The sequence below is a fragment of the Canis lupus genome, chromosome 14 (assembly GCF_003254725.2).
Source record: "Canis lupus dingo isolate Sandy chromosome 14, ASM325472v2, whole genome shotgun sequence".
Lineage (NCBI taxonomy): Eukaryota > Metazoa > Chordata > Mammalia > Carnivora > Canidae > Canis > Canis lupus.
The window spans coordinates 42,356,930-42,379,539 of NC_064256.1; the positions used below are offsets into that span (position 1 = coordinate 42,356,930).

A 22,610-nucleotide genomic window follows, 5' to 3' on the forward strand; every position below is an offset into this window, starting at 1 on the left:
ATTTATAGATTTATTTGGAGTATAATTGACATATTTATGATATTAAGCATTGCTATACATGAATATAGAATATTTCTCTTCTTATATTGTCCTGTGTTTATTTTCTAATTATTTTAGATTTTGTTTAAATGGAGTCTAATTTTATTGTCAGTAAAATGAGTTATTGCTCATGAATAGTAATACTGATTTCTTCATATTGCTCTTATATATAATAAGCAAATTTGATGCCCTCTTTCTTCTTTCAATTATATATTTCTTTGTCTTGTTTTATTATGCTGGCTAAACTCTGCAGGGTAATGCTCAAGAGAAGCATTCATAGACAGCCTTATCTTTTTGCTGACTTTAAAGGAAATTATTCTAATGATTCCTCTTTAAATGTGATGACTATTATGTGTGTATCAGAGATACCTCTAATCAATTATTTTTAGAAGAGTTCCCTCTATGCCTAGTATGCTAAGTACTATTGTTATGAATAGATGTTGAATTTTATTGACTGTGGTATTCTAATTTTTGAAATGATTAGGTGGTTTCTCTCTCTCTTGTTATTGTGGTGAAGTCTAGTGAGATGTCATCTACCTTAAATTCCTGAAATAAGCCCCCCTTGGTCATGAGATTTTAAAATAATACTGCTGCATTCAGTAGGATCTCTCTCCCTCTCTCTCTCTCTTTTAGGATTTTTACATTTATAGTCATAATTGAAATTGACCTATAATCTTACTTTCATGCTCTTGTATAGTTTTTGAGTCAAGATTGTATTCATAAAGTGAATTCCGGACCTTTTTTTCTTTTTTTTTCTCTCCAGTCTGGAATAATCTATATTGGTTAGAGATGATTCGTTTGTTAAGGATTGATCACATTAAAATCATTTGGGACCTTTAAATATTTGACGGTAGAAATTTTACTTTAGATGTAATTACTTAATGGATGTAATTGAATTTAGGTTTTCTATATTATCTGGGGTCATTTTTTATAACTGATACTCTTTTTTTAAAAAAAAGATTTTATTTATTTATTCATGAGAGACACAGAGAGAGAAAGAGGCAAAGACATAAGCAGAGGGAGAAGCAGGCTCCCTGCAGGGAGCCCAGTGTGGCCCTGGATCCCAGTATCACGGGACTCCAGTATCACGCCCTGAGCCAAAGGCAGATGCCCAACCACTGAGCCACCCAGGCTATAACTGATATACTTTAAGAAAATTATCCATGTCAAAAAAAAAAAAAAAAAAAAAAGAAAATTATCCATGTCATAAAACTTATAATTTTGTTAGTATTAAACTAGTATTCTCAAGATTTATATTTCATATCTTCACTGTGTTTGCATTAAGTTCTCTTTATCACTTGTGTTTTTCTTCTTGATCATTCTTGCCTAAGGTTTGCCTATTTTAGAAATCTGATATACTTTAAGAAAATTATCCATGTCATAAAACTTATAATTTTGTTAGTATTAAACTAGTATTCTCAAGATTTATATTTCATATCTTCACTGTGTTTGCATTAAGTTCTCTTTATCACTTGTGTTTTTCTTCTTGATCATTCTTGCCTAAGGTTTGCCTATTTTAGAAATCTTTTAAAATCACCTTACTTTTAAAATTCTTTTTATCTTTTCTTCCCATCTCATTATATTTGGCAGTAATCTTTATTATTTTTTGTCTCACTTTGTTATTTTTCTAGCTTCCTAAATAGTATACTTAGTTTGCTAATGTTCAACCTTTAAAAAAAAATTCAACCTTATTTTTTAACATATGCACTTAAAGTTTCTGTACCCCATAAGGAGTGTTTTGTCTTTCAATTTCAAATATTTTGTCATTTCTATTAAGATATTCTTTGCTGAATTTTAGAATTATTTTAAGTTTCCAAATACACTTGGGTTTGGCTGGGCTACTATTGGTCTTTAATTTTATTGAATTGTAGTCAGAACAGTCCATCTCTATCATATTGATTCCTTCTATATGTTGAGGCTTGGTTAGTGGTCAGTTTGCATAAACATTTCATGCATTGTTTTAAAAGAGTACATATTCTATGAATTGTTGGGTATGAGGCCCCTTTTACAGCCAGTATATTAACTTTATCTATTTGATCTATTAATTTCTGTGAACAGATGTTAAAAAATCATTATGATTATGGATTTGTCAATCTCTCCTTGTAATTCTTTCCACTTTTGCTTTATATTTTTTGAGACCATGTGCATAACAGGTTAGGATTATTATACTTTTACAGTAAAATTAAATCTCTAATTATTATATAAATACCATCTTTATCACTAATAAAGGAAGTATATTTTTATCAGGATATTTATTTGGAGTTTCTGTGGGCTAGCATTTGCTACACATGTTTTTTTCTATTCCTTCACTTTCAACATTTCTATTATATTATGCATTGTGTTTCTTGCAAAGATTTTTGAATATCTGAAAATTTCTGTCTTTTATTTGATATTAGAGCCATTGATATGTATTATGATTAGAAATGTATAAGGAGGGGCGCCTGTGTGACTTAGTTAAATGTCTGCCTTCTGCTCAGGTTATGATCTCGGAGTCCTGGGATCAACTCCCATGTCAGGCTTCCTGCTCTGCAGGGATCCTGCTTCTCCCTTTGCCTTTCTCTCTGTCTCTCATGAATAAATAAATAAAATATTTTAAAAAGAGAGAGATATGTATAAGGACTTTTCTTCTTTTTTCCCCCTGTACTTACTGTGCTTTTTTATGGCTTTGTGTTCTTCCTTCTTGCTCTTTATTGGCACCATAAAATCTTTATTTCTTTTCCCTTATGCATTTTATACATTCCATCCCACTCTTTCTGCATATACTCAAAATTGTAATACATGTGTAATTAACTTGAAATCTTCCTCAATTAGCAGCTTTACTTACATACTCCAAATTATGAGAACCATAGAATGCTTTAACATTTTTAAACCTCTCCAGTCTTTCATGCCATTTTTTCAGTTTGTTTTTAAGTCCCCTGAAATTAGTCATCTTGTTATTATTTCATGCAGACAGAGCTTGATTAGATTGACCCTTATTGCCAATTTCTTGCTCACCATGGCTTCTTGAATCCTGTTCTTTTCCACAGGTTCAGTATGCTTCCCTCAGACATACATGTTTTATTCTGTTTCTCAGAATGAGGATCTATGAGTGAATACTCATGACATTTGTCTGGAAAATATCTTTACTTCATCCTTCATCCTCACTCTTGAATGGTAATTAGCTGGGTATAAAAGTTAGGTTTGTAGTAATTTTCTCTGAGCACTTTGCAGAAATTTTTCCATAACCTACTAGCTTCTTTTTGCTGAAGAGAACTGTTTTCATCATAATTGCTGTCCTTTTGCAAAAATAACCTGTTAGGGTTTTGTTTTGTTTTGATTTTGGTTTGGGGTTTTGTTTTTTGTTTGTTTGTTTTTTTCGGACTTTGCTTGCCCTTTAGTATTCTACAGTTTCTATATAATCTGTATAGGTTAGGTTATTTTTAAATTTATTATGTTTGAGTCTCATTTAGCTTTACTGAATCTGAAGATGTGCTTTTACTAATTCTAAAAAGATCTCAACTGTTTCTCTTTTTGAATATTGCTTCCATATATGACCTAAACCCTGCATCTCTCAGCTTTTCAAGATCACCCCTTCACTTCCCTCTCTTCTTCATTTCCAGTCTCTCATATATATTGCATCAATTCCATCCACAAGTGAACATGCCCTAATGTCTCCCATCTTTTATTAAAAAAAAAAAATCCTCCCTTGACCCCATATCTCCCTGAGGCCATTTCATTGCTCTGCTGGACATCATAGGCAAACTTCTTAAAAAATTTGCCTCCACATTTCTCCACTTCCATATGTCCCATTTATTCTTCATGTCACTAAAGTATGAATTTTGCCCTCACCAATCCAGAGAAACTGCTCTTGCAAAGGTTAGTAACAACTTCATGTGTCTGAATCACTGTTCAGTCCTCATTTAACTTGGCCCTCTTCCCAGAATTGAACATGGTTGACTACTGCTTCCCTAAAATACTCTTCACCTTTTTCCTTCTGAAGCATTTGACTCTCTTGCTTCCTAGTGTTGGAGCACAGAGGACTTGGTTTGAGCTCTATTTTCTTCATTTTCTACTCTCTATCCCTAAGAATTTTTATCCATTTACACAATTTTAAGTACCATATTTGTCAGGGGTGGCCAGATATATGCCTCCAGCCCTCACTCTTCCTCTAGCTATTAATTATGTGTGAATTCCTGCTCTCAACACATTTAAGTTTAAACTCTCCAGAGCTGAAGCCTTGAATTTACCCCCAAAAGAGTGTCTTCCTTATCTTAGCAAATGATATCCCCATCCACCTGATTTCTAAAGCTAGAATCTAGAAGTCATTCTTCATTCCTTTTTCTCTCAAAGAATCATATTTACTCTATTATAAAGTCTAATGAAGTCTTCTTAAAAATATGCCTCAAATCCATCCACTTCCCATCTCCATCTCCAGCAGCCTGATCTTGGCCTCTATCATTTCTCAACCAGAAACTACTATCCAGTTCCTGAATCCCTGTCACTATGAATACTCTCCCATCCATTTTCAACATGGTGGTCAGAACATCTTTAAAAAAAAAATTATCTTCCTACTTAAAGTCCTTCAAGAGCTTCTTTTTTTTTATTTTTTTTCAAGAGCTTCTTATTAGACTTAGATTAAAAGAAAATCTATACTCCTTAATAAAACCTTTCCTTCTTTCAACCTCAGCCAGATTCTCTCCTCTCCCTCTAGCATTCTGGCCACTCTGGCTTTCCCATTCCTTAGTCACACCAAGCTCTTGGTCCTACAGGGCCCCCATAGATTCCTTCTGCCTGGAATGTTCTCTAACTCTGCCCCTACCAGACTGGCTCTTCCCCTGCTTCAAGAAGCATGAGTTCACCTTCCAAGAGAAGCTTTTCTGATGACTGTGGATAACATAGGGCCTCTATTGTGTCTCTAGTTACAACTTTTTGTTAGCCCTTTCCACACATTGTTTCCTTCTCTTTCAGAGTTGTATGATCTTATTTTATTTTATTGGTCTTGCAATTTCAACAGTATCTTAATAGTCAGTTTTGTTGCCATAATTAACCAGCCCCATCCTTTTGGAGGCTTCCTAGTAAAACAATATTAAGAAACCTTTGAGGGGATCCCTGGGTGGCTCAGTGGTTTAGCGCCTGCCTTTGGCCCAGGGCATGATCCTGGAGTCCTAGGATCAAGTCCCACGTCGGGCTCCCTGCATGGAGCCTGCTTCTCCTTCTGTCTGTGTCTCTGCCTCTCTCTCTCTCTCTCTCTCTCTCTGTGTGTGTCTGTCATGAATAAATAAATAAAATCTTTAAAAGAAAAAAAGAAACCTTTGATTGCTAAATTTAGAAAATGTTCAACTGCCAATAGAACCCCTTACTGAGGGATTCTTCTAGGACCACGTTTAATCTGAGGGGGCCTCTAAATGAACCATGGTATCTTGGCTCTCTGCAAGTGCAAGCACTCCCTGGGATAGATTCTCTGCATTCCTACAAGAAGGCTTTGTCATATCTTAGTGCCATTTCCTTACAGCACAATTAGCCAATTTTAGTAAAAACAATTCTGAGAGGGTTTTTTTTTTTTTTCCATTGTTTTTTCAAAGCAGAAATAGTATACTGGACAGTTTGCATGTGACAAACTAAAATACCAAAACTTAGTTTTGCTGCAGAGAAACCATGGTTATAAGTTGGTTCTTTTGATTTTTTTAACTTGCTTACTCTCTCTGCTTTTATAAATCTTTAAGTTCCAGAAGGAGGGAACCAGGTCTGTTTTGTTTGCACTTTATGTATATAATTAGTGGCATACATAGATAAAGATCTCAAATTGATGCTTTTTTTTAAGTAAAGCTCTGATGAGCATCTTCCCAAATTGCATCCGTAGTTGTTATACTCCTATTTTTTTTGTGTTAAGTAAAAGTAGCATACTGAATTACTGAACTCTACCTCTGAAACAAATAATAATACACTGTATGTTAATTGAATTTAAATTTTAAAAAAATAAAAATCTTTTAAAAGTAGCATACTGGCCTCCCAGTCTGTGAAAAAGATAATTATCGTCTGTATTTCTTTTATTTGTTAATGGAGGCTTAAAACTTTCAAAGTCCTTAGTAATGGCTCATAATGTTTCAATTTTGTAAAAATTCAGAACATTTACACATGGGTTTGTATGTTTCCAAGTAGACTGCCTTGGTGGTTTTTGGCTTACCATGGCCACACTTGCTTTCAAGGAATCTCCTAGTCTGTGTCTTGAAGCTCGCTGGTGCTAGAGATATGTATTTTTGTTTAGTTTTGCTTTTATTTTAATTCGTGACTTAATACATGGTCTTGTCACAAGAGGACCTGTATCTGAATAATTAGAGATAAAACCAGCCTTACTTCATAATACTCAAAATATTTAGCTGGCTAGGACACCAACCAATGAGACTTGCACCTGGGCCAATCAGAAGGGACTTGTTGGTTACACACCTATTGGCCACACCTACAGGCCACACCTGGTGTGCTGAATCCAGACCCTGTCTCTGGGGAAGGAAATTCAGTAGACCTTATTGGTGGCTTTCATTTTAGCTAACTCCCTCATTTTTTTAAAGCCTGGTTTTTGGTTTTAGGTTTGGTTTCATTTGTTCTTTTTTGGAAGTGATTCAAAGCCTTGGAACCTTCTAATTTTCCCATAATCATATCTTATTTATACCTGTCTGATCTTCTACACAGGGAGCAACTTTGGTCAAAAGGATACAGTAATTGAGTTCTGCCTTCCAGAACTTGCTGAGTTAAACGCAGGTTATGGTGACCGGCCTGGGCTATCTTGGGTTTATCCACACAGTGCTTTGTTTGGGGTGGTGAGAGTCTCATTCCTTAGCTGATGGCATGGCCCTATAATCTTACTGTTGCTCCACATTCCTTTCTGATTCTGGCCTGAGGCATGGTGGATCGGTGGAGGATTTTCAGAGATCAAAGGATATCTCTGTTTTCTCAGGTCTGTTTGTAACTCCACCTCACTGGAAAAAAAAAAAAGGCCCAGTGAGGGATCTCACTCCCACTGAAGTCCTTGTTTCTTGATGTCATCTATGTGTTTCATGTCCAAGGCCACCTGCCTTCAAATAAGTGAATTTTCTGACATTTTTCTTCTTTTTGAATCACAGGTCCATACATTCCGAGGCCCGCACTGGTGTGAATACTGTGCCAACTTCATGTGGGGGCTCATTGCCCAAGGGGTTCGGTGCTCAGGTAGACACAGAACTTTCTTCATCCTTTTCTAATTATATCAAGTGACATAATGTTGAGCTGGAGATCATTTCTCCAGAGGTGGGAAACAGATCCAGATTATTCAAAAGTCTGGCTTTCTGGAAGGTTCAAGTCATCTCTGTGCTTAATGGAGAACTGTTCTAGGTGTCTGCTGAAACAAAAAGGGAATATCATGTTTATGCAATAAAAGAAAAACATCCAAGCAAGTACATTGCCTTATGAACCTACCTGCCACCCAAAATAGGCAGCAGTCCTTAAAAGAAAAATAAATCAATTCCAATGGAATGGCAAAGATAGAAAAACCACATTTCTTTCCCATCCCTACTTTATTACAAAAGGCAAGACATGAAAACAGAAATACTGGCGAACCGTTGCCACACACCAGGCATTGAGTTGAGCACTTTCTATTTATCATGCCATTTAGCCTCACCAACAGACCTTAAAGAGGTACAATTATTCTCCCCACTGAACAGATGAAGAAACTGAGGCTTAAAGGTAGTTGTTAATTGCTCTTGGCCACATAGTAAGTGGTGGAAAATTTATTCAGCTCCAGAACCCATGCTCAGAATTTCTCTGCTATCAGATTAGCTGTGCAACTAAAGACCTTGATTGGATATCACATATTTTCAAAGCATTTTGAAACCCTGGGTGTTTTTCCACCTAGAACTGGGCACACACACCCAGTGTTAATGGCACATAACACATCTTATTAAAATACAGCTAACAAAAGAGCAAAGAATTGCCAAACTAGTGTGTAACAAGTGTGGCTTCCTAATTCATCTCACCACACTTTTTCTGGCAAGCAGTCCTGGCCAGGAGCAAGAATAGCCTCCTGTGCTATACTGATTGGGTTTCCACCAACACCATGATTGATTTCTTCCTTGCTAGGGAATGATTTTTTTAAAAAATTCTTACAGAGCATTTAAAATAAAATAAGCTAATGATACTACGTTAAGATAATCTATTTTACCATACTGCCCATTTTGGCTCAAAGGACTGTGAGATCTTAAATACTTTCTCTGCTCAGAAGAAGCCACCTTAGCTTCTACTGTGTAGATACAACCGGTAGTGGTACCTGGAGGTTCAAGTATTGGTTGTGTATGTGATTTACCGCTACCTGCCCCCATCACAGATGAGACAAGCAGCAAACAGGCTCAGAGACAGCCTCTCTAGGAATGTTCCAGATACCCCAATGAATACAAAAGACTTACTCACCTGGGAGTTACAAAGCATCTCACAGCTCAACCACTGATTAAAATGGTAGACCATCTGAATCACCCAGTGGTAATTAATTCAGGCTGTCCAGATTATACCTACCAGAAATATTCTCATTGCGGATATTAACCAAATTGAGCAGCAAATTGGTCCAAAGACAATATTATGAGAACAAAACTCTAGAATTTGGATTAGCTGTGAATAGCAACCTTCTCTGGGATAAAAAGGGTTTGTTTTTTCTGTTTTTTTTTTTTTTAATTAAACATATTCTGAGGTTATAATGTTAATATTCTCTAGTGGCCACTGTTTGGCCTCACAATTTCCTCTGAGCAGCAGGAAAATCAAAACCTGATCATTGTTTTCCATATTTTAAGTATTTTTTAAAATGAACTAGACTTTATTTATAGCATATGGAGTTATAGTAGTTTGCAAATACTGAATATTTTTATATATTGTAAAACACATTAATTTTAACAAAATGTCATTACAACTCTAACAAAAAATGCTGCTGCTTCAGATCTTAAAATGGAGTTTATATGGAAATTAAAAATAGAATCATCACATAATCCAGCAATTCCACTTCTGAGTCTCTATCCAAAAAAACTGAAAGCAGGCACTCAAACAGGTATTTGTCCACCTGTGTTTATAACAGCACTATTCACAGTAGCCAAAAGGTAGAAGCAACCCAAGTATCCATCAATAGATAAAACAAAATGTGCTATGTCAATACCATGGGGTATCATCCAGCCTTAAAAAGGAAGGAAATCCTGTCATATCTTGTAATACTAACGAACCTTAAGGACATCCTGCTAAGCAAAATAAGCCAGTCACAAAAGGACAAATGCTAATGATTCCACTTATATGATTTTCACTTTCCAGTAATCAAATTCATAGAAATGGAAAGTAGAATGTGGTTGCCAGGGGAAGGAGGGTCTGGGGAGTTACTGTTTAACGAGTAGAGTTTCAGTTTTGGAAGCTGATGGTTCTGGAGATGGATGGTGGTGACAGTTGCACACAACGTGAAGGTACTTAATGCCTCTTGAACTGTACACCCAGAAATGGTTAAAATGGTGAAATTCATGTTAGGTATCTTTTATCACAACTTTAAAAATTTGTCTTCAATGACACTTAATAAAACTTACTAAGGAAATAACAAGAAGAGCTGGTCAGGTATCCTTATATTTTCTCACAAATTTGCTTTTTTTTTTTTTATTTAACTCTTAGCAGGTAATGTTCACTGCACTTCAGAGTTTACACAGATTAATTCAGTTGATCCTTATAATAATCCTAGCAGTAGATGCTAATATCATCCCTATTTTATAAAAGAGAATCCAAACAAGAAACCAAACCAGTTCTATTTGGTTCACTTTGCCCAAATTTACATATACAAATAGATCTATCAAAATACCGCTGAAGTTTACTTGAGCTGTGTTGAATTTCTCATGTTGATAAAACCAAGATGATTTAGAACTGGTTTTTCCTTTGAAAGGAGGGTGGACAGAACTCAGCCTAAAAATTACATGAAAACCATGTAATGATTTTGCAAAAAATTTTTTGATGATTTTATGAAAGTTTAGATTTTCTCGAATCCTTGGTATGGATGGTTAAGTGCTTTTTTGTTAAATAGCTGGTGACAATATTCATTATTATATGTATGTAATATGTATATATGTTTTGAATTGACAGCACATCAACTTTGAACAACTTCAGCATTAAATTTTTATTTTCCAGACTGTAGACTGTGTCTTGTCATTATTAGAGAAATTCTGTCAGTGGATACCAACTGCTAACAAGGTTTTTAATGTGTTCATTGAACTAAAGTACCTTTTTAGCTTTGGATCTTGATATGAGCTTTATAAATAATTACTCTAATCATCACGTTATGTGGCATTGTTCTGAATTGTAAACTCTCAGGTACTCCCACTGGTGTCTAGTTAGACATTATTTCCACTCACAGGTGTCAAAATAAGGCAAGTAGAAAGAAAAATGGCCAAACCAAACTGCCCAACAAAGGGAAGGTACTAGAAATTATGGGCAACTCTCCAGGAAATGGGAAGGGGATGCCAATGGTCATGGGTCCCTCAGACCAAAGATTAAAGATTCCTACAGAGAGAGTTATCATGTCTTCCACAAAAGGAAAATCTAAGACTTCAGGAAAACAACCTAGCAGAAGTCCTAAGTACCCAAATATGTGGACCCAAAGTTTCCAGTCTGAAAAGAGGGGAAAAAAACATACAGATAACCTAGCTGATTACCAAAACGATCTCAGTGAAATGTTCTATTATTTTTTCTATTATTATGGTCCAGCAACAGAAAAAACTGAGAAAAATGGAATTATTTAAGTTTTCTGAGTAAAGATGGATCTCATGGAGAGTATCACCTCTACATGGGATAGGTGTTCCAGAAAGATACAGCAAACCCTTGGGTGTTTTCAGTTTTATTTTTGGTAACCTATCATTTGTGTTGGGCTTTGACCAAAGGTCCGGGCAAGGCTAATGTGGCTTCTTTGTTTACAGACTGTGGATTGAATGTACACAAACAGTGTTCCAAGCACGTTCCCAACGACTGTCAACCTGATCTCAAGAGGATTAAGAAGGTGTACTGTTGTGACCTCACAACACTTGTGAAGGCTCACAATACTCAGAGACCCATGGTGGTAGACATATGCATACGGGAAATTGAAGCAAGAGGTTTGGAAAAGACTCTATACTTATAGTGATTTTGTTTTCACTGTTTGTTTTTACTGTTGTCAAGGAGACTTTTTTATAATTGTTAAATCGACTCTCTCTCCACTATCGATGTTGGGGAGACATTCTGACCCAGCATACACACACACACACACACACACACACACACACACATGCATACACACAGAAATAAGCTGAATCTAGCCATTACATCAGTTTCTGTTTTGTACCTAAACCTTGCATGTCGGTATTCAACCCATGTTTGCTAAGCATTTATTATGTGCTACATATTGAGAATATAAAAGTCACAGTTCTCACCTTCCAGAAATTCATATTGTAATATGCAGAATCATAGGGGTCAATAAATAAATGTTATGGGTGTGTGTATCCAAAACACCATGGAGTCATAGAGGAAGACATTTCAGTGTTATTTGAGGACAATTCAGGAATGGTTTATGGCAGAAGTAAGATTTGAATTGAGTCTTAAAAAGTCATCCCACTAAATAAGGAGATAAACTGTTGATCAACAGATACATTTTATACCATAGAGAAATTCACTGCCAGTATTGGTTCTGTTTATTTCAAAGAAGAGAGTTAAAAGAGTAAAAAGATCTATGCAATGAAAAATAAAGAAGCCACTGAGGAAGGGCACCTGGGTGTCTCAGTCAGTTAGACATCTGACTTGATTTCAGCTCGGGAGGTGATCTCGTGGTCTGGGGATCAAGCCCCACCCACAGCAGGTTCCACTCAGCAGGGAGTCTTCTTAAGCTTCTCTCTCTCACTCTCCCTCTGTCCCTCCCCTCCACGTGCTCTCTCTTTTTTTAAAAGATCTATTTATTCGTTTGAGAGAGGGAGAGAGAGCAAACAAGCAGGTGGAGGGGCAGAGGGAGAGAAAGAATCCTGAGGCAGACCCCATGCTGACCACGGAGCCTGATGCAGGGCTTGACCCTAGGATCCCAAGTCCTTGACCTGAGCCGAAATCAAGAGTTGGCAGCTCAACCAACTGAGCCACCCAGGTGCCCCAATAAATAAATATTTTAAAAAAGAAGAAGGCACAGAAAATAGAAACATTTCAATGAAAAGGTTCTCTATAGTATGCTTGAGTCACCCTTCCTTTATCTATGTTTTGTTTGGCTACTCCTCAGTATCAAAATGTTCAGTGATATGGTGGGTTGAGCCTGGTTGGGGAGAACTTGGATTGCTGGATATAACTTGGATAATTGGACCATGTATAAAGCCCAGAGGCTTTAACATTTTTGCCATGTAGGTACTCTGCTATAGTTGGTATCCATTATTGTGTCCAAACTGGTGTAATGTATTCTACAGATATTTATGCATTGGCTAACTACTACATTCTTTCCAAAAGAAGACAAAAGAGGACATTATAAGCTTGTTATCCCAAGCCTTTTAGAGACAGGAAAAATCCCTTTCCCATGCAGGATGAAAACCAGAGCTATTCTGTCCCCTTCAGATTTGCTCATTTAATCTCAGATTGTAAGAAGTGCCTGCTGCCTTTTGACTGCTGTGCCTGTCAGAGCTTAGTGGGTGCTTTGGGATCTGGTGAAGGTATTGCTGCAGGGGCTGGGCTGAGTAAGAGTTGAGACGGGGTGCCCTGACCCTGGGTGAGATGCTGGGGGAGTATCCCTGGCTCCTATCGTTGAGAGGGCTCTGCAATTGGGGGTCAGGTGATCAGCCTCCCTGGAGCCTCAACTCAGGACCCCAGCTTCTCTGGAGAAGCTGGGATCATCTCATAATGATCCTCATCAGAGGCGACTGATAGATAACTCAGGCAGAGTTACCACCGTGTCTGACATCTTATGTGTCCGTGGGGAGCACGGCATGAAGCATGCCTGGAACAAGAGCTAGAATGGCACAGATCAGGAATTTATGCCAGGGGACTGAAAGCAAGGGGATTGGAGCTGCAGGCATTAGCATCCTGCGCATGTGAGCAGAATCAGAGAATGGGCTGGAAGAAATTCACATGACTCCCATCCTCAGCCTCATTGCCACCCCTGCCAAAGTCTTACCTCACTTCCATCCATGGCAAATTCCTTATTGTTCTGCAAATGCTCTTTCATGGCCATTTGTTTCTGCATGATGTGGCAGGACGAAAAGATCACGGACGTGGAGTTAGATTCCCAGCCCTGTCTCACACTCACTGTGGCATGACCTTGGCCAAGTTACCTGCCCCATTTGAATATGTTTTCTCACCCATAAAGTGAATGGAATCAGTCATAAGCTGACTGTGAGAGTTGAAATGAGTTGAGCCATATAAATGACCTAGCACAGGGCCCAGCATAGAGGACTCAAACTATGTTCTTCCTTTTGCCTTTTCTTGGAATGGCCACCTATCCTAACTCCACCTCCAAATGTGTCTGTCTACCACCTTACTTCACCCATGTGTCTCAGTGCTATCACAAAGACCCCAAACCTTAGTGTCTGTAACAAGATAGAAATTTGTTTCTCTCTCCAGTAACAATCCAGACACTGGGAGCAGTCTAGGGCTAGGTGAGCAGCACCCCAGGGGCAGGATCCCAGGCCCGGCAACTTGTTGCCTGCCATCCTCGTAAGCTGCTTTCATATGCATGGTCCCAAGTGGTTACCACCTTCTCCTCTGCATTCCAACCAAGGGCAGAAAGGCAAGCTCTTTCTCTCCAAGTCCACAATCATGGCGCTATATACATCACTTCTGCTCTCTTTCCATTAGCCAGAATTTACTGGCCATGGCCATGGATGTTGTTCTACTAATCGAAGGTTCCATTGCAGCTGAGGAAGAGGAGAGTTGATATTACAAGGAGAGCTGGAAGCCTCTGCTACTCTGGCAAACTCTAGTCCATCTTTCATGACTTCCTTGAAAGATTAGCTCTTCTGTAAGACCTTCCCCACAGAATCTTCCACCCACAAACAGTCAAGGATTAGTGTTCACAGTACTGTGCTCCCATGTGCCATGGCATCCTCACCCATGTTGCATACACGCATTACATGTACTGAGGCACACTTACATGTACTGCCAACTAGAAGAGGATGACTCCAGGTCTCTTGTGGGCCAGCCAGCCAATTGATCAGTATTGGCAGCCTGGGCAACTGTTCTGAGAGTGAGTGGGGCTCAGTGGGAGATTGAGCCAAGGTCAGGGAAGGTCTCTTACAGTCCCAGGAGGAAGAGCAGCAGGGTTGATGCTGTGCAGTTGTTCTCTGATGTAGACCCTTATAGATGGCAGATAGCATACCCCTGATCCATGCTGCCCTAATGAAGAACAGAAAAGTATGTTGTTAAGAGCTTGACAAGTGTATACCGCACCAGCTCTATCAACTATTTGTTTGCTTGTTCTTGCTGTATCTGGAGTTTGATAGTACCTGGCTTCTGACCTGCTAGGTCTGAAATCTGGCCCTCTATCCCTTCTGATGCTTTTGGGACCTGGCTAGGCCTTAGGACATATCTTAATAAATCAATAAGATCTAGGAGCAGAAACAACATTTCTGTCTCAGCCTAAGTATACAGTGGTCAGGTTTCCGGAATCATCACTAAAATTTTATTTTTCTCTATCTGTATGATCATTTATTTGAAGGTATAATAATTAAATCAATCGTATTGAGTTAAACATTGAACATATTATCATAATTATAATTAAACATAAACACAAAAGGCTATAAAATTTAGATTGTTTCAATAAAATCAAGATAGTATGCAAGCATCCACGTATGTATGTGTTCCTAGCACAGCCCTGCATGCACATGGGATAAGATGATGCTGGGGAGGAAGCAGGTTGATGCCTGGAGCAGTGAAATCTAATCCAGCAGCCTGATGAATGAGGAAGCAGGAGACCATGGTTGATGAGAATCTTAAACAGGCATCTAGTTTGCGAAGCCAGGCAGGAAGAAGACCAGAGCCCTGAGGTCTCTACTGCACCACAAGCATATCCAGACAGACTTGCCTGGAAACTGAGATGGACAAGTCCACTTCTGACATGATTGTGTATAATATACAAGAGCCCTGACTCTCATTTGCTCATTTCCCGATACTGTACAATGTAAATATGGAATTAGAGTCATTTGTAGATGTTTCAGGGAACTAAAGTCTCTTTTTATCAACAGGATTGAAGTCAGAAGGCCTTTACAGAGTCTCTGGGTTCACTGAACACATCGAAGATGTCAAGATGGCATTTGACAGAGGTGGGCTTGTGCTTTTCTGAATGCTGGGTAACCTATCCTTAGCACCCTTTCTCTTGGAACCAGACTTTATTCATAGTGCAGATGGGTTTCAGAGCTACTGAGAGCTACTCCTCAGGAAGCCAAGGAATAAGTGTCTCCTTAAAAGTTTTAGACCAGGGACCAGATGGAAATGTGAGTTTAAAATATGGGATCCCTGGGTGGTTCAGCAGTTAAGTGCCTGCCTTTGGCCCAGGGAGTGATCCCGCGGTCCCAGGATTGAGTCCTCCATTGGGCTCCCTGCATGGAGTCTGCTTCTCCCCTCTGCTTGTGTCTCTGCCTCTCTCTCTCTCTCTCTCTGTCTCTCTGTGTGTGTGTGTGTCTTTCATGTATAAATAAATTTTTAAAAATCTTTTAAAAATTGTATTAAAATACTTCTTGGATGGGCAGCCAGCATTTGGTGCCCTTATGATTCTTGATTTGGTGGCCAAACATTTATGGTCAGTCCACGTGGCACCAGATTGTCCTTACACCCCCAACCATGGATCTCTGTGACTCTTTTCCTTCTCTCAAAACTCCAAATAAAATAGCATAGGATGGCAGTATGCCCAGCACTGAAATAAGGGAAGCCAGTGGAAGTTTAGAAGGTAACACCTTTTGTTATTTATTTATTTTTAAAGATGCTCTCTAGGCCATACTATCTCTTAGGTCAAAGAACTTGGGAGCTCGTTAAAAAATACAGATTGCCAGGGGACTCATTCCGAAAGCTGAGCTCAAGAATCTGTATTTCCTTATTAGTTAATTTTTATTCAATTTATTTTTTTAAAAAATCAGTTCACCCATTTCTCCCACCCCTCACAGCTTGTCTCCTGCAACCACCAATCTGTTCTTTGTATGTATGAGCTTGATTTTGTTTTGTTTTGTTTTAGATTCCTATAAGAGAGTTCATACAGTATTTGTCTTTTCTCTGTCTGACTTCTTTCATTTAGCATAATCCCCTCAAAGTCCATCCATGTTGCCACAAAAGGCAAGATTTCTCTTTTTCTTATGGCTGAATAGTATTTCATCATTTATACACCGCATCTTTTCTATATTCATCCATCAGCGAACAATTAGATTGCTTCCATATCTTGGCTTTTGTGAATAATGCTGCAGTGAACATGGGGGTGCATATATCTTTCCAAATTAGTGTTTCTATTCTATATTTCTACTGAGTAGTCCAAATAATTGTAGTAAAGCCAATCAAGGGATATAACCCCTAGCCTACTAATTAGAACTTTCACTCTGTGAACAAGTCAATCGGAGAAGGACAGTGTATGTTCTCATTCATTTGGAGAATATAAATAATAGTGAAAGGGAATATAAGGGAAGGGAGAAGAAATGTGTGGGAAATATCAGAAAGGGAGACAGAACATAAAGACTGCTAACTCTGGGAAACGAACTAGGGGTGGTGGAAGGGGAGGAGGGCGGGGGGTGGGGGTGAATGGGTGACGGGCACTGAGGGGGGCACTTGACGGGATGAGCACTGGGTGTTATTCTGTATGTTGGTAAATTGAACACCAATAAAAAATAAATTTATTAAAATAAAAAGAAAAAAATTTAAGAGAAAAATAAGAACTTTCACTCTGTAGAACAGTAGACAGGTCTCTGATGATCTGGCCACCCTATCTTTTCAGGCTCATGGCCAGTTTCTCTGCCCTTGTATACTTTATGCCCCAGCTATACTGAAATACACCTTACCTGTTTTCATGAACAACTACTTTGGCTCACATTGGACTGTCCATCTAGAAAGTGTTCACATCCCTGGCAAACACTTACCTATGGATCAGGTGTCCACTCAAGTCTTTCCTCTTTTCTGAATCCTCCCTGAGCACCTCAAGCTGACCTAAGAGTCCATTGCCCTTTCCTCTGTCCACTTCCAGCCCCTATGTTTTCACATATCTCCAGCCTAGCAAGCATCCCATTTCCTTGTAACCATGGAGTTGCATGCCTGACTCCTAGACAGACTAGAGCCATTTGAAGGGAATATATCTTTTCTTCTCTGATTCCTCAGAGCTTAACAGTGCCTGGCACACGGTCCAGTCTCAATAGATATTTGTTAAATATGTAAATAATGGGATCGGATAACCCATCTACCGCACTCAATGTTTTCTGTACACCAGCTTTTTTTTTTTTATCCTTAGAACCAAATTTGCTAAGACATTTGTACTTTATTTCAATTCTCTATGTCAAAGAAAATGCTAACCATCTCAATATGATTGAAACTATCGTATCCAAAAAATTGAGTCTGTGACAGTTAGTTGGACTGATTTTTACTAATGGTAAAACAAAAAGTCAAAGAATGTCTTCAGAATGACTGCAAACATGGTTAGGATACAACGTTACCCATACCTGAGGGAAGGTCAGAGTTTCCCAGATTAAAGCCTTAGGGACAGAAGAGAAAGAACCAGGATAAAAGTAAAACGTCAGCGAGCCTGCAAGAGACAAGAGAAACTGAAGACATTGGCAGTTATGTTGTGTATGTGATCTTCAAATCCAAATCCAAAAAATACTGGTGCAGCTATATAAAAGCTTGATTTTTTTATTATTATTTCACATTAGATTGTTATTCTCTTATGAACGTTTCTGTCTCAAACATAAAATTTACTATGCTAAGTTTCTGCCCAGCAAATTACCAGAGGCTGAGCCCCCAAAGAACTATAAGAAGTCGATTTCACACCCTTTTTGGCTTCGCTTACCCTCGGACCCAAAATCACTCTCCCCAAACTTCTTTTTGTTACTTCCCACACGTCGGTGTTATTAGAAGCGAGAGGAGTCAGTTGGGACTTGTCCGGGCACATAGCATCCACTGTAGGATCTTTTTTTCTTTCTTCCTGGGCATGCTTTCACTTGGCGAAATAGGTCCTAATTAGGAATTGGATCATTGATTGTTTTTCAGATGGTGAAAAGGCAGATATATCTGCCAACATCTACCCAGACATAAACATCATCACTGGAGCCCTTAAACTATACTTCAGAGACTTACCCATTCCTGTTATCACCTATGACACCTATCCCAAATTTATTGAGGCAGCAAGTAAGTACTGAGAACTAATTTTTTATTTGTACCAAACTGTTAAGTATAATGCTTTTAACTTCAAGAAAATTAAACTCAGAACTGTTTCATTCATTCCATGGGCACTGGCTTTGCCAAGCAAGGGCACAATGGTACAGCTAAGTGAAAATCAGTCAGAGTCCACCGGCTGAGTTGAGCCAGTACCAAGCCGACTCCACTCGGCCAAAGCTGGGCACTGGGCAGTTCTCTCTCCCCTTTGTCCCTTCCATGCTGGGAACTGGCACGGTCGGGGATACTCAGTTATATGTCAAAGCAAAAATGTTTCTATAGGAAAAAAAAATCAGATATTCTTCAATGAGGACCAAATAGATTGGCTACTTTCATCCATTAAGCACACTCATTGGTAATCGATTAAACTATACCCCAAGATTTGCCCACCGATGTTCAAAACTGGTATTACTGTGTCAAGTACTATCCAGGACCTCTCAATTATATCCTCTAGATTAAGCTTCTCATCTACCTAGGGGGCAAATATTGTAATACCATTTCACAGGGCAGGAAAGCTAGTCTCGGAGAGCTGAGCTCATAGGGCCGGGGACAGAACATCATCATTGCTGGTCTTCTTTCAGACCATGGTCGCTCATTCAGTATTTGGCACTTGGGTTGACTGCTGTCAGGAGGAAGGACCATATTGGGATGGGAGGTAAGGGGTCAGAGGGTGGGAAGTGGTGTTGCACTTTGCCCAGGAACATGGGAAGGAAAGGGAGAGTCAGATGCTAGAATGCATGACACAGAAATCAAACACACTTTGAGGAATTTTTTATGAAAAATATCATTGAAGGTAAATATAATAAGATGCCTGATGAGGATAAATGTGGGCCAGATGGGATTAGTGCAAGATGCACTCTCCTGATGAGGTATGGCCCCACTTCCTGGTAAGAGCATTCTTTCCTGGGTCCTGGTGGTCCTAGGTGAAGAAGGTTCTGGCAGCTGGGTCTCCTGTGCCCCAGGAGGAACAGCAGGAGAACTTTCTTTGAATGGCTGCCAATACCTATCAGAGACCTAAAAAGCAGAAGCATGCATGTTTCCTCCCTTTGAATATGCTTAGTATCTACTTCCTAACCTGGACTGTTAGCGGGGTTCAGCACTTTGGTGAGAAGTGCCATTAACGCAAGCTGAGTTGGTAGGCTCATGGGCCAGAGCCCTTGTGTTGTAGAGTGTGTTCAGTTACGGAGCCTTCCAGTCACACAACTTCCAGAGAATGCTACCAAGTGTGATTTAGTTTAAAGCTCGTGATAGCGAGATCTCTAGCAAGTCCAGCATTCAGAAGATGGGCAAAGCAGTTTGTGCCACTGGTAAACATCTACAGGGCTGCAGAGTCCTGGTGGGGGGGAGGGCGGGGGGGGTGACAAGGACTATGCCCACCCTCCCATCATCCACCCAGCGGACGTTCAATACATGTGTGGTTTCCAACCCCAATCATTTCTGGAATAAGGCAAGACACAAATGGATGGACTAGTTTAAACGAAATGTTACCCAAAATTGCATGAACTTATTAAGACTTCCCCTCCATCTGTAACCAGAACAAACCAAATTTCTTGTTACTTCACTGAAAACTTGAATGTGGCAGCCCTGTGTCAACTCCTTATGTGTATTCCTACAGAAATCTCCAACGCAGATGAGAGGCTGGAAGCCGTCCATGACGTGCTGATGCTGCTGCCCCCTGCCCACTATGAGACCCTCCGATACCTGATGATCCACCTCAAGAAGTAAGCTCACACCTCCTTGACACATCTTCTGTCAACCGCGTCTGCCTGGGACTGACTGCATTAGGGAAGAGTTCACAACCCTCCTCCCCCACCCACTGAGAGGACAGACTCTCCTTTAGAGTGAACTATGCTGCCTTTGCATGGCCTGCCCCATTCATAACTGCTAGAACACTCGCTCTGTGCCAGCAGGTGCACCACACAACTCTATGTGTTGTGTCTGTGAGGTGGGTATTGTTAGGGGCCTCATGTGACGGATGAGATTGCTGACGTTTAAGGAAGTAAAATAACTGATGGGAAAAGAGGTAAAGTGAAGCCAGGATTGAAGTCCAGGCAGTCCAGTCGAGAGCCCATGCTCTGCCTTAACCATTCATCTACGCTGCCTCCGTATCTGCATCTGCCTCCCACACAAGCCCCATATTCTGTGTTCGATCTTCCTCTTTCAGCTCATTCTAGTTCCAGACTCCTGAACCTGCCTTCTTCCGGGCAAGCACATTCCCATTCTAATCCCTTGGTTTTCCCGCTGTATTGGTGACCTACCACCAAGTAAGAAATTGTCCCAAAAGTTGGAGGCTTAAAACAATAAATATTTGTTATCTCATAGTCTCTGTGATCAGGAACCCAGGTGTGGCTTAACTGGCTGCCTCTGGCTCAAGGCCTATAATGAGGCTAGGGCTGAACGGACAGCCAGGCTGCAATCTCATGTAAAGGCTCTACTAGGGGGCACCTGGGTGGCTCAGATGGTTAAGTGTCTGCCTTTGGCTCAGGTCATGACCTCAGGGTCTTGGGTCAGCCTAGAGTCTGCTTCTCCTTCTCCCTCAACTAGTGGACAATGCTCTTCCAAGTTCACTCATGAGGTGGCTGGCTGGATTCAGTTCCTCAGAAGCTGTGTGACTGGAGGCCTCATTTTCTTGCTGACTCTTTGCTAGAGGCCGCCCTCAGTTCACTGCCATGTGGGTCTCCCCATGGGCAGTTCAGAAAATGGCAGCTGGCTTTCCTCAGAGCCAATAAGCAAGAACACCCAAGACAAAAGATACAGTCTTTCTGTAACCCAATCTCAGAAGTGATATCCAGCTGCTTTTGCTATATTCTGCTAGTTAGAAGTAAGTCACTACTGTCTGGCCCATGTGCTCGGGGAAGGGTTTATATAAGAGTATGAATTGCAGGAAGCAGGAATTACTGTGAGCCATCTCAGAAAGTATCTACCATGGAGAGCTAGCTATCCACTATCTTATCAGGTGGAGATGTTTGGGTATTTACAGGACACTAGAGCCTCTGGTTCCAAACTCTTTTACCCCAACTGTGGATCTCTTTCCTTCACTGCTCATATATAATGAGGTCAGTGAGTTGGTCTTTGAGATATTGGAGAGCTCAGGGCATTTCTGTGTGCTTTCCTCTATGTTTTTAGAAGACACATAGCAGTGGCCCATTCTTAGAAAAATGAACCAAAAATTGTCTGCACTGACTAATTTACAGATCCATTCAATAAGTGAAAGGAAGCAAGTTGATAATACTGTATAAACACTAGGTGTTAAAGTTTTTGGTTTTTTTTTTCCTTTATAAAACATATATTGTTGCTTTTATTCATGGTGATCAGAGCCACAATAACATTTAGCTCAGAGAGTTTCCATTTTGATTAATTTATTGAATTTAAGAGTTTGAGTAATTTTTGGATAAGTAACAGACTATGAATGCTAGCCTGGCTTTTAATTAGCTATAAATTATTTCTTTAGAAAGAAATTAGTTCTAATTATTATTGTTTGGAAGGCAAAGTATCATTATTAGGGAAAATGCTGATATGTCCCAGTTGATACTTTAATGCCAATAATTTAGTATTTTTATCATGGAGGGTTTGCTATCCATCTTGTTTGGCCAGGCATGGTGCCTAACTTAACGGCAAGATGTGAACTCTTTGTGAAGAATGTTCCTTTTTCCTACCTCCTTAGCTTTGCAACATGAAAATAATGCAAGCTGAATTCCTAAAAGAATACTAAGTAGCCGATCTTAATTAGCTCCAAGAAAATAGAAACAAAGCGATGGCCTTCTTTATAGAATCTAAACATGTTTTAATTATATTTTTCCCTGCTACAGAGAACCTATAGTCCTTTAGATCTATTACAAATATCCAAAAAACCTCAATTCCTTAAGAATCTAGGAGACTGTAATTTTATCCCACTAGGAAGGTATTAAGCCAACTCTGGAGTTTGACTTTTATTCTTAAAGGCTTTGCTGTTCTCATCTGGATGTTGAAATGATGATTTTCAATTCCAACAATAATTACTGCTCCAGACCTCATCCTGTGGGAACTAGAAATAATGTCCAACTGCTTTCCTGTTTGGCCACATTCCAGCCATTCCCCTGTCCCGTGATAATGGTCTGGCTATTCCTACACTCATGGCAGCCCCATCCTACAGTAACCTTGCTCCTTGGACGCTGAGCTGCCAGCAGACCAGGAGTCTGCAATCAGCTTCCCTGCTTGTGAGCATGCAGACCAGTAGGAAG

At 39.5% G+C, this 22,610-nt stretch overlaps 1 protein-coding gene and 1 long non-coding RNA gene across 9 annotated transcripts in view; one reads left to right on the top strand and one right to left on the bottom strand.

The window, feature by feature from the left end:
- The window catches only part of CHN2 (chimerin 2), a 295,899-nt gene that overhangs the window by 270,462 nt on the left and 2,827 nt on the right, over window positions 1-22,610 (top strand). For all 3 annotated transcript variants that reach the window (XM_025464493.3, XM_025464494.3, XM_025464495.3), the window contains 5 exons: window positions 7,137-7,221; window positions 10,971-11,144; window positions 15,234-15,311; window positions 18,226-18,363; window positions 20,006-20,111. In XM_025464493.3, coding sequence (XP_025320278.1) covers window positions 7,137-7,221; window positions 10,971-11,144; window positions 15,234-15,311; window positions 18,226-18,363; window positions 20,006-20,111 — 581 coding nt within the window. The remainder of the gene's footprint in view (window positions 1-7,136; window positions 7,222-10,970; window positions 11,145-15,233; window positions 15,312-18,225; window positions 18,364-20,005; window positions 20,112-22,610) is intronic.
- LOC112670651 (uncharacterized) overlaps window positions 2,826-22,610 on the bottom strand; it is a 55,065-nt gene continuing 35,280 nt past the window's right edge. For 3 of the 6 annotated variants that reach the window (XR_007402077.1, XR_007402078.1, XR_003143107.3), the window contains exons 4-7: window positions 18,026-18,191; window positions 17,679-17,761; window positions 14,144-14,385; window positions 2,826-7,390 (exon numbers count right to left, since the gene is read on the bottom strand). This is a non-coding gene — a long non-coding RNA (uncharacterized LOC112670651). The remainder of the gene's footprint in view (window positions 7,391-14,143; window positions 14,386-17,678; window positions 17,762-18,025; window positions 18,192-22,610) is intronic. The other 3 variants (XR_007402076.1, XR_004804535.2, XR_003143111.3) reach the window with 3 other exon arrangements.